General features: G+C 43.6%; 1 protein-coding gene and 1 long non-coding RNA gene across 2 annotated transcripts; one reads left to right on the plus strand and one right to left on the minus strand.

Annotated features, from left to right (window-relative positions):
* Positions 1–2,196: 2,196 nt before the first annotated feature.
* LOC115587549 (uncharacterized) lies at positions 2,197–9,412 on the minus strand. The gene is made up of 3 exons (XR_003985072.1): positions 8,713–9,412; positions 8,548–8,628; positions 2,197–3,767 (listed from the first exon to the last, which is right to left on the minus strand). It is a non-coding gene; the product is annotated as an uncharacterized LOC115587549 (long non-coding RNA).
* Positions 9,413–9,470: 58 nt separating this feature from the next.
* On the plus strand, positions 9,471–12,450 carry LOC115587548 (pancreas transcription factor 1 subunit alpha). Its single transcript, XM_030427440.1, has 2 exons — positions 9,471–10,198; positions 11,704–12,450. Exons 1-2 carry the CDS (start codon positions 9,619–9,621, stop codon positions 11,739–11,741), a joined length of 618 nt encoding a protein of 205 aa, XP_030283300.1. The 5' UTR covers positions 9,471–9,618; the 3' UTR covers positions 11,742–12,450.

Here is a 12,450-nt window from a genome sequence, read left to right on the forward strand (position 1 = left end):
AAAGGAACTGCTCCTGTGGGGGTCACCTCGGTGTGTTACCTCAGGGACACTATTGCAGCACAAAGCAGCTCCGGAGGACGAGTGACCCCGAGAGGAGCACTGGGAGAGAGGCCGAAGTCTGAAACACCACACTTCACCCGCAACACTACAGCTCATAACTCACATAGTAATGTAAAATCTTTTGCTGTTCTGATACGGTGGTTTAGCAGTTTGAGTAAGGCGCAGAGAACGCAACCAACAAGCCAACCAATCACAAATGGAGCAGGGCGGGTCTCGCCAGAACTGCAGTGGGATCCGCAAAAAGAAACCTTGGGAGGAACCTGGCTCTCTGTGGGACCTCCTGCTGCTCCTCGTTCATCCTGTACTGGTCCTCATGGTCATCCATCGTCGACCTCCATGTTCATCATTGAGGGTGATCCAGCGGTCAGATGGCTTGTCGTGATGGTCGTCTTGATGAATGCTGTCAGAGATGTAGTGTCCTAACAAGGGAGAGATTGGAGGTTATGTAAGTTGACTTAATTCAACCCGAGACAGGACAGTTAACAGATCAAATATGGAGGCAAAAATGACTGTCGGTGCTGCTCAGGCTGTAGCTGCCGCCAACTTCAAACTGAAGCTTATTTTTGATGGGTCCATGTCTTGTTACAACTTTAAGTCTTGTGAAGACATACTAACCCAAAGGTGTTGGTGGAAGTGGTGTTCTGCTTTACACGTTTATTGACATCTGTGTTTAATTCACTTTTTGGCATCAGCGTTGCTCCGAAATTTTGACTGGATGCACGTGAAAACACAAAATTCCGAACAATGACTTCCCAACTTGGAAAGTGGGACCATCTAAGAAGCAGCGTTGTCCTTTAATACGGTCATCCAAATACGTTAAACAACCAGTGTGAGAACACAAGTCCAGCAAATGTTGTCCGGTTATTAAATGTGTTTTTAGCACTTTCTTATCAGATACTTTATGGAGACACTGGCTAATAAAAGGTGATCAGATGATGATTTCCACTGACAGCTGCTGTTCAGAATTTCAGGAGATGAACACCTTTCCAGAAAACCATTGGGTTATATAAAAACGCTCGCCAGGTGCAGCATCTTGCATTGAAAGCGATTGTAGCTCACTAGAGTCTGAAGACTTTGATATGTCAGATGAGCATCAATCATGAGCTTCATGTCTCGTCTTCTGCTGCGATATGAAACCCTATCATCAGCCCCGTGTCTCTCCAGCATTTGGTGGATGACTCAAGAACTCAGTCAATCATTTCTTGATTGTTCCCTCGTCCTTTCCTACTTTTACCTTTCGGGCTGCTGCGGACTTCTCACGTTACAAACTCTGACTACCGACGGACCAGTTTTATCTCTCCTGTGCAGTTGTGATTCCTCTGCAGTATGCAGGGTTGGCTCTGGCGTTCCAGTAACTTGGGGGGAAAATAATAGAGCCGTCATTATTCTTTCAGATGGGACCTGTTTAAAAAAAAAGTGCTCTATATGTTTAACAGCCTTCATGCACCCACTCTCTTTCCTTTCTCTATACCTTTGGCTGGAGAAGGGTTTCCTCTTGGTTGAGATGTTTTTGTCATATGTCAGTCGAATCTGCAACCCTCTGCCTCTTTGGCACACACGATGGCTTTGCTGGACTTTATATCTTTTAACGCTATATTGGTGGTGGAATACAAATTCAAATATTCTTTTCTTGTGGAGATAAACACACTCTTGTCGTCAGGGTGTTGTCACCAACCCATTTTTCTTTTCCCCCAAAATGATTAAAATGTTCTTAAGCTTTGTCTCAATGGGTGTTCTGTGGTGGTGGCAAATGTGCAAAAACCTGATCTAATTAAAAAAGCAGTGAAATACTCAAGTATTCAGACAACAACACATTCTTTGATGGTTTGGCTTTGCGATCGTTTTATTTTGGATGTGAAGTGATGCAACGGAGGGTTTGGTTCTGGTGGAGTGAAAGTTTGGCTCGTTGAAACAAACTTCTGTTGGGCTGAGTGTTCCCTTCTCGCTTCACCCATGCAGGTCGTAAACTATTGAAATCTTGTTTTGGTTTTTGGAGAAGACCGCAGTGTAGTCAGTGTATGACGCTCAACAATATGTCACCTTTATTACTGATGTAAATCGTGTTTAAATATTTCTTTTTAAATCCAGAATCACACCACAATTATTTACTTGTTGACACACCTCATAACTAATTCACAATGACATTTTTTTTTTCCAAGAGTCAGATGAGAAGAATGGTATAATTCTCATTTCTATACTGAAGCATAAAGCTACAGCGAGCAGTCAGTGACCTAATGGTGTAGGCAATTGCTATTTAGAGCTACCTGAATTTAAGTGCCACCATTGCCTTTTTAGGTTAATAAATCCATCATGCAACAGTGAACTGGAGGTAGGAAAGGTAGAATCAACTGTTAAAAAGTGCATAGTTAACAGCCAATAAATGCAAAATAAAGTGTCACACCAAAAAGAGCTTAGAGGGTTTTATAAACTCCTTTTCAATTTCATTATTAACCATTTTAAAAACCTCAAAAGGCCTTTTTAAATGTTCTTAAGCCAAACGGTTAACAAGTTTGGCATAAGTTATCTTTGTCTGCTATATCTCTGTAAGCGACGTTGGGTCCTTGAAAAGCGCTATATAAATTAAATGAATTATTATTATTTATTATCATTATCATAAGTTCTAGTCGAGAATACATTCATCAACACTTGTATAGTCTCATTAATGCATAAAAATGTAAATAATCATCTTATAAGGACATGGTGGCCCTATTACTTATAAACTATCTCTTGCATGTACATCACAGCTGCAGCAGTAATTAAAAACAAAAACAAAAAGGTTCAATTTCATTATGACATTGAAATTGTAAAATTAATTTAGTAACAAAAGTTGAAGTTCTTATTGCTACAAGAAGTTTTAAATTTTGGCTAGCTATCATTGCTAACTAGTTAACCACGACCAAAGTGAATGCTAGCAGCAAAGGCACTTTCTCCACTCATTTAGTGAAGGATCAGTCCCATCACAGAGGAGAGCATCTGTCGGCATTCATCTGAACAGAAGAAAAGAGATAATTGGATTATCAGATAATCACCAGTTTACCACAGACTGACATTAGAGATGCTCCCCGTTTGCATTCTTTGTTTTGTCTCCCTCGTCTCTGAGCATTCAACAACATTTCCCCCTCTGTGTCCAGTGTGCTCTACCCCAGTTCAGCTATGGATATCTTCTTCTGCTTTAGACACCCTGTCCACCACTAGACCTGTGAACATAAGACTGGCCGAAGTGTGAATGTCCGAAGCGACAGCGTCTCCTTTCAGCTCTAAATCAAGTCCACTTGAACCCTGAGCAGAAAAAAAGCTTCTTTCATTTTCTTTTGATGAAGATTTGAAAACACCTCGCCGACCTGAACAACAGGGCCAGGACAAAGAGACGAGAAGACAACTGGAGCACAACAAAGCTAGCAGCTGGTCTTTAGGGGCAGTGTGTCCACCGGCATGTCTCTGCAGTGACCTAAGATGCCCTCCAGCCTGTTAAGACCATCTCCTGAGTATCAGGCCTGTGTGTGTGTGTGTGTGTGTGTGTGTGCGTGTGCGCGTGTGTGTGTCTCCGTGGACCTGATAGTGTTTTGTTCCAAAGAAGCTGGAGCTGGAGGAGGAGCATACTCACATCTGGTTTCAGCAAGAGTGTCCCCATAAATGATACGTACAGGCTTCACTACAAAGTCATCACGGCTGGAAATCATCCATCTGCTGGTCCGTCACCATCACAGCTACATGTTGAGACAGATTTGATAAGGTTAGGCTCCACAGGGGACCAATAACTCTCCACTGAGAGTTAAGTTGATTGAAAATAACTGTATTGCAACATCGATAGATAGTAAATGAAAAAATAAATCCCTGAAAACATGTTGTTCAGCCCAAGGAAGTATCACAAATGTGCAGAAAGTAGTTTTGAATACACTCTGAATGTACAAGTGTTCGTAAACAATGTCTTTGATGGTTGTGTCTGAAACAGTTTGAAATCTGATCTTTGAGAGTGTATGTGTATGGGGTCGTGGAAAGGTGACGGTACACCTGCACAAGAAAGTTTTAGTTCTGTCTGAGATCAATCTGTGTGTGTGTGTGTGTGTGTGTGTGTAGGTGTGTGTGTGTGTGTGTGTGTAGGTGTGTGTGTGATTTTAACTGCCGAGTGAAAAATGATCCAAAGACAATCAAGTACCAAAGTGGTGTTCAGCTTCCATGGAAATAAGAATAAAGGCAATATTTCCCAATTTTTCTAATTTCGGGGTCACTGACTTCTGTCATGAAATTTTAAGTTGAAAAAACAACATTTACAACGTTTTCCCTGCTATTAAACACAGTTCAGGGTCATTTTTGACCCGGAGACAACAGGAGGGTTTAGTAAAATAGGCTGAGTTCTTCAATGCCTGACAACAACACTGAGCTGAGCTGGTTGTGATGTAGTAGACATTTTAGAAATGTGGCTTTTTAAATCCCCTGTTTGAGACGTGAAATGTGTTTTTCTCTCACCAACATGCCTGATTCATTGTGTGTGGTGCTTTGGGACGGCGTGGAGGAGTCAAGTGCGCCTTGGACGGTACGCGAGGCCACATGCTCACAATTAGGACTGTGGTTTTGAAGCTGTTCCCCACCTGGGTGTTACTGTACCGCGTGGAAAACAAGGGAGTTAATCAAACTGTGAATCAAACGCACATTAGAGCTGATCCACCTGCTCTTTCATGTCCTTCATAATATTATGATGTCTAATCAAGGACATATTTCAGAGTGCACTCTGTGCATGTGTCATTTCCTACATATTACTGAGATGTGTTGCTCAACTGAAGCTTTCAGAATCGGTGCCAAAAGCCAATAATGCTTTCTTTCTCTTTCACTATTTCTCTCTAACACTTTCAGACTGTCTGGCCCATTCTCTCTCTCTCTCTCTCTCTCTCTCTCTCTCACAGTGAAAGTTGTGACCAGCAGATATAAGATATTCCATCATCCATGAATGCAACAGCAAAAAAGAAAGATTAACATTTCAGGATTCTGTTCAGTGACGCACATCTTGTTTGTTTGGGTACGAGGCCGATAAACATCTCGGTTCTGGAAGCCTCTGGGATCCGTCTTGGCTGCCATGAGAGTATGGCACAGCGGCCAAGTGTAATCTTCAGCCTCGGCCACAAACTGCTCTTTGATCCGCGGCTGGGACTGAGCCATTACAGTGTCACGGCACACTGAAGCGATAGCTCAGAGCAGAAGTTGCCCTTGACCACAGATTAGGATTGAGATACCCTCGAGCCTTTACCTTTAAAGGTAAGCTACAATCAGCATTAATGCAACGAGCAGTATGTGCGCAGCATCAAAGGGCACACGCCAGTCAACTGGAGGAACATAATGCAGGAAATGCCTCGACTGATTGCGCGCAAACCTCCACTGCGTGTCAAGTATTTGTGGGTTCGGGTAACAACACATAGCTGCAGTGTGATCCCGCACTGTGCCACCAACACAAACTCAGACACTGCAACAAAAAAACCTGCCAAAGATATTAATCGGATTCCAATTCTTAAAGTTGAGGAGCAGCTAACTGGTGCCGAGCCCATTCCTGTCTGCGTTTTCAGGCCCAGGTCTGGTCTGGTAAAAGCATCATGGTCGTAAAGTGGGCCTTAAGCAAACATCCCTCCGGGGGCACCACTCCTCTCCGTGGACCAGCGAGAGCCTGAGGCTGGATCTGAGCCCCCGGGTTTGATATAAACACATCAGATCTGCAGTTTGGGTGTGTACACACCGCATGACAACAGGTGGTATTTAGATAATATAACTTTATATGGGCGCACGTGTGTACAGCACATCATAACCTTCCCCTATTATATTCATTAATCTCAATCTGTGCATCCATTCTGAGACTTTGAGACCGTGCACATATTCCAGAGAGACACACACCGAGCCTGATCTGCAGGAATGTGTAGACTCCAATCGTCTGTGGTGACACCCGCAGAGCAACAGATGTCCGTTTGACTCACTTACCACTTAAATAAAGAAAACAGTCTCTTTTTGTTAATCCATCTTTTGCAGTCAGGTGATTTTAAGGTCACAAACTGTGTCGGGCATGTTTCCAGAGTGCTCCGACTATAAAAGAGGCCATTTAACTCTCAGGTCCAATCAGAAAAATTAGAAGTTATTTCCATGACAGCGACAATATTTTGGCGACGTAGACAAATAAGCCTTTTCCAACTGTGCGGGGGCTCAGTATTATCAACAGTGTGTAGGATTTAATAGCATCTACGTAGCTGTGAGGTTGCAGACTGCAGCCAACTGAACGGCCTTTGCCTCACCTAGCAGCTAAAGACGTGACAGTGTCGTTTAGAAGCGGACTAAAACATCTTGAGGTCTGAAATGGCTTCGGTGAGAAGATACAATAGATATTTCTGCAGCACAATACATAAACATCAGGGACACAACAGCCAAACTGTTATTTCTTAATATTCTGTTCAACATTTCAAATAAAAATTCTAAGATATTGCACCTTTAAAATGTAATTATTAAATATATAAATATATATAGAAAGCTAAAGTTGAAGTTTTAGATCAGATTGTTATACATTTCTATAAATTGAAAAATTGTAAAATATATGTTAAATCATGGTTTTCTCGCCTCTTTCTGGGCCCCTGGCAGAAAATAGCCAAATCTGGCGCAGATTGCACTGATTTATTTTGTATTATTATAGCAAATCTTCAACATAACTAGTTAATAGAGTGGTCAAATGAGTGAGTGGTGTAAAAAGTGCAATAGCTGCCACAGGGTTGTAGTTAGACGCATAAAGTGGCAGAAAACCTCGGAACTGTCCTTTAACGCTCTCCGTGGCTGCCTCCTCCTGAGTTTGTTTTACATGATCTGGAGTGTTGCTGTCGCTCGCTTCTCTTTAAACCCTTCAGCCCTCTTGAACTGTTGCATCAACAATAAAGCGGATCTGAATGTGACAGGCGCGTCTCTTCAGCCCGGATCAAACCCGACCAGGACCGTCAGCTGGGGGAGAGGTGCCGCTGGCAGCCCGGCAGAAGGTCCTGACAGGCTCCGCTCCTGTCAGCACAGGCTGTCTGCTGCTCTTCAGTCATTAGGAAGCCGAGCCGACACACGGCGCCCTGCTGTGATCTGCCTCAACACTGATCTGTTTTAATGCGAAGAGATGATTTTGGGTCTTTTAAAGTTTTTGAAATGTGGCTGATTTGTGTTACCATCCAGAAAATATGATGTTAATTCAATTGTTTGTGGTTTAAACGTTACAGCAGAGCTCACACACATAATATTGAGCTTTCATTTTAGGCCAAGCGGTCCAGTTTATAGCCCACATGTTCTCCTTCAGCCGCAGTTTGCTGAGAGGTCAGTCCATATAGTGACGTCATAATAAATGGTGCGTGACATTAATTTTCAATAAAAACGATTTATTAAAAAACAAATTTACAACAACAGCCTGAGCGACAATATTCTTCATGTCAGCAACTACACGGCCAACAGCAGGGAGGTGAGCAGGGGGAGGAATTCACCAGACTCCCTTAAGAAATCCCTCACTTTTGTGAGTTTTTGACTTAAAGGAAACTTTGATATCATCGTGAAAGTCAATCTGTGAAAAATTCTTACTTATTTGGACCTTCTTGCAAATTCGGCACATGTTTTACATTAAGGTTTTGTCTTCTTTGTGTTTATTTCTCCAAGTGATGCACATGTTAATTACATGCAGATCACCGGGACGCCGCCTCTCTCTCTCTTTGTCTAATGCAAATCACACTGGTTTATATATATATATATTTATTTATTTTTTAAATTGATGACGTTTTAAATGCCTCATTTTTACTTTCACCCAGTTTGAGCCACGGACCCCTCTTAAATCAGTGGATCGTGTAACCTCTATTAGACGATTTAAATCCTCAACAATTAAGAGGACATCCGGGACCGCAGATGTAAAAGAAAGCGAACTTCACGACGCGTTAATGTGCAATTTTCTCGTTCGCGCCTAATTTACGCTGCAAACTGCACTTTTATTGACTCAGTTGACTCAGGGCCACAATGCGCCCATTAATCAGGATGTTGTCGTTACAAACGCGCCAGCCGACGCGGGTTAATTGAAGTGCGGGGTGGGAAACGGGTTAGAGCAACACGGGTTCATTAACTATTGTAACTCAATCCTTTGGAAAATAGCTGCAACTTTTGATGTGTTTCCTGAGACAAATACTGCGGGTCCCTGCAGGGAAATCAAAAAGAAAAAAAAAAAAAAAACTCACTGAAGAACAATGCAGAATGACGATTGTTGTCCTTGAAATTTAAAGCAAACAACGTGTGCGTCACCCTCTAAAAACTCCCTGAAACTGGGAGGAATAAATCATTTCCACACCTCGTTATTAAACTCGGAGAAAACTAACAATTCCGCAAAGAGGTGGCGTGACCACACTGCCAGAACATGTGGCCTCTTTGATGGAGATCCTGGAGTAAATGATGGAAAATTAATTTATTCTCGAGTTCATTATAATCCGTGTGTGTTTACAGTGTCATCATCACCTGTCATCGGTGTTGGTCGTCCGGATCACGCTGGATGAAGTCAGCTGCTGCAGGGAGAGGACTCACGTCGCCTGTGTTGTCCTGCAACAAACAAGATGTTCTCCTTCTTTAAATTAGCATCCTGGAGGACTTTGTCAAATCAAAACCACGTGTCAGCAAACATACATGCAGCCTCGTTGAATTAAAAAGTTCATCCCCGGAGCTGCCCTCCATCCAACCCTCGAAGAAAAAGAAGCTGGCTCTATTTGATTAACCCCTCGGATGTAATTACAGCACGCGTCCTCTCCTCTGGTTTCACATGTAGTCACTCGTATCATTTTGCAAATTAGGGGCGAGCTTATTAATGTGGCGACTCGACTGGAATTATGTGGGGAAGCAGCTGTGGTGACACTGCTGGAGTATTTGAACATCGTGTAAAGATCTGACTTCAGCGCGTAAAAAATATGTCTGGACCAGAATAAAACCCCCGAAGGCACCACGGGAAAAAAAGCAAGAAAACGCAGCTCTCCCCATTGAGATCTCGTTACATTTAGTGCAAAACAAAGAGCCTTCATGTGTTTCTGACAGTGTTGTCAGCTGAGCCTTAATAGATAAAACAATCCCATTCAGGGGCCACCGGGTTTGCGTGGCCCGCTGCGCCATAATGCCCCCGCACAAGAGCCTCCAGTGGCTGCTGAACACTCAGTGTGTTTTTTGTCAATATTAGCGGGACTACTTGGGAGGAAGTTTATAATTGGACACGTGTTTCTTCCCCCCCACCGCTTTTTTTGTTTTGTTTTGTTTTGTCGTTCGGAGATCAACTGATTCCTTTTGTGATTCGTTTTTAAAGCAATGAGCGATCCACAAGGAGGGCTAAAGTGTTCTGAAGAGGCTCCCTTTCAGCCTTTAGAATTGGCCACAGCGACCCGCCGAGAAAACATGGAGGCCCTGGAAGTATTTAATCCAGGAGATGTGCCCATGAGGCTGTCACACAGTCCAGACTCAGACTCAGGCAGGCAGTTTATCAGACCTGCGCTCCTGTCTCCTCCTGACAGTTTACACTCTTCTACCTGTCCACCTGTCTTGTAGAATATGGAGGACATCCTCTTTGATTTCGACCAGGATGGCACTACAGATTTCGCGTTTTGGGGACAGATGGACCAAAACTTCCAGCTCCAGACCCAGCTGGACACCTTCCTGCTGGACTACACAGCGGCAACAGGCCAGCTCTCTCCGTGGTCCTCTTTCGGCAGTCAGTCCATGTTCCCGGACGCACAGTTGACCTTCACCGACCTCGACGTGCAGTCTCCGGGAGCGGGGAACTGCGGTGAGGGGGAAACCTCGTCTGTGGATGAACCGCTGGATGAGAACACGCGCAGGGCGCGCCGGCTGGTGACCCACCACCCGTACAAGGTGCAGCGGCACGCTGCTAACATCCGGGAGAGGAAGAGGATGCTGAGCATCAACTCTGCATTCGAGGAGCTGCGCTGTCACGTACCGACGTTTCCCTACGAGAAGCGGCTGTCGAAGATCGACACACTGCGGCTGGCCATCGCGTACATCGCCCTGCTGAGAGAGATCCTCATGTCGGGCTGCGACCCCAAATCATACGTGGACGAGTGCATGAAGAACGGCTACAAGAACCAAACCAACGCGATCTGGAACACAAGTGGTGAGCTGATCACTGTCATCAATAGTTGTTGAGTCAGATCAGAGCCTGACAGGAACGTCATCACTTAGACTTTATTTCAATATTATGGACCAGATAGAAAAGAGCTGCAACAATTCATGGATTAATCAGCAAATATTTCAGTAATCGTTTCATTCATTTTTCAGGCAACAATATGAAATATTTGCTGGTTTCAGATCTTAAATGTGAAGATTTGCTGCTTTTCTTCATCACTTATGACAGTTAATGAAGAGTTTTTGAGTGTGGGACTGTTGACTGGACTAAATAAACAATCTAAAGATGTTTTTTTGACATTTTATAGACTAAAAAGTAATCAACCAATCATGTAAAACAACAGATTCATTGATTCTAATCAATGATGGTTACAATATGACTTTAAAATATATATTTTACTCACTGGTTACCGCTTAAAATAATACATATTTTACATTTATTCTCATTTAACCCAGATGAGTCCAGATTAAAGGAGCATGGTCCATAACTTTTTGGATTTTGGTGCCCCCGCAGTTTCTGAGTACAACACCGTGGTCGTAAAACACAGATCACAGCTCTGTAACAATATTACAGATGTAATGTCAGATGAGTTTGTCTTAGTGCCATAAAGCATTACACACTGGTCCCAGGTGATCCTTCTCGCCCACCGTAGTTAAACAGTGCAGAAACAAGCGACAGGAAGGCGGAGCGGGACTGAAAGAGACACCACTCACCCTGTTACAAGTCAGTGTGGCATCACAATGATGTTGAAGCTGTTATTTTAAGACAAATTGGTTACATATTGTTGCTTTAAAGCTTCATTAAATCCACATTTTGTAGAAACTGGTATTTTGTGCAATTTAACACCGATCCTTATTCTCTCACTGAAGTTACAGAGCGCAGAAACAAGCGATCAGGAGGCCGGAAATGATTTTGTAGCTGCTGTTTTACGGAAAAAGTTCCATAATGTTGCTTTAAGTTTTGATTTTGATCAGCCAAATATGTCTCATTGACAACCTAATGATAGAAAACATAATCACGTACAGGGCAAGCCGACATTTACACCACGAACACACATGAAAATGATCCACTAGTTAGTCTGCATCGTTCCCAGCCTAAGACCTTCAGAGAGGCCTTCAATGCTTAATTGAAATCTAATTGTTTCCCCCAGTAATCCCGGCGCATTGACGGAAAGCAAATGTCATTTTAAGCAGCTTGTTGTGTTTGCAGCACACTTTTATCCCCAGGTGTGTTTCCCTCGGGCATTTGCTCTTAAATGAGCCTCATTTCCCCCGAAACACAAGTACCTGTATTCTTACTGCTTTCCATGCACTTAACTAATTCTGTGGGAATCTGCTCTGAGGCCTCTTTGTGGGGCCTTTCAGCCGTAAGTGTGCCCCCATTCTCCAGCCCCAGACCTAGGACTTGTTAAACAGTCATTAAAATGTATCAAAACTTATGTGTTTGTCCTGCTTTTGTCTCCCTCTCCCCCCCCCGGCTCCCCCCCTGTACAGATCTGACAGCCCGCCTGTCGTGGATAAAGTGGGATTAACCGAGGAACACGGGGCACCCTGAGTGTGGAGGTTCAGGTTTGTTCCTCCCTCTTCTCTCCACATGTCAAAGACAGGCGGCCGGCCCGGCGTGACTCCCCCGAAGGACCGACATCTGCAGACTTCTCAGCGGGTCACGCACCTCAGGCTTTCTCAACCCCATCCACTCGGTCCTCCTCGGTGGCTTTGAATATTCTAATTTATTGATGACTGGTAATTGAGAGCCATTGTTTCTGGGGCTGGGAAGGGAGAGAGGGCTTGTTTGCCCAGATAGATGGCACTTGTCCCAGAGAGGAGGGAGCGGCGGCACACTGGCATGAGACTGAATGGACTCCCTATAAGGGCTCATACTTCTGCATGCGGCGCTGAAGTGTTTTCTCGACTGGCGCTCATTAGCCTGCGAGTCGATGTGTTAAAAAGAGCCTTGGTCATGTAAATGAGACAATGGCCGTGGGAAGCAGATCAGCGCAATGTGTTTTAGCATGTCAGGTGCTGTTTCCAGACTGTAATAATCAGCTGTTGTGTTATTTATTCACCTGTTTATTTATTTGTTTTTTTTATTTATTGCGTATTTATGACAAAATACATCTCGGACATGTATTTATACAAGCTGTGATTATTTATTGTGCCGGAGCTCAACAGAGAACGATGTGTTCGTCGTCTGTAACCAACCAGAATAAATGTTGCAAGGTACCTTTACTGCAAATCACA

This window comes from Sparus aurata, chromosome 9 (assembly GCF_900880675.1).
Source record: "Sparus aurata chromosome 9, fSpaAur1.1, whole genome shotgun sequence".
Classification (NCBI taxonomy): Eukaryota; Metazoa; Chordata; class Actinopteri; order Spariformes; family Sparidae; genus Sparus; species Sparus aurata.

Bases quoted from the DNA above. Each gene is read 5' to 3' on its own strand.
- LOC115587548 (XM_030427440.1), top strand. From the start codon at position 9,619: ATGGAGGACATCCTCTTTGATTTCGACCAGGATGGCACTACAGATTTC. The intron at 10,199-11,703 runs GTGAGCTGATCA...CCCCCTGTACAG, and splicing joins CGCGATCTGGAACACAAGTG to ATCTGACAGCCCGCCTGTCG.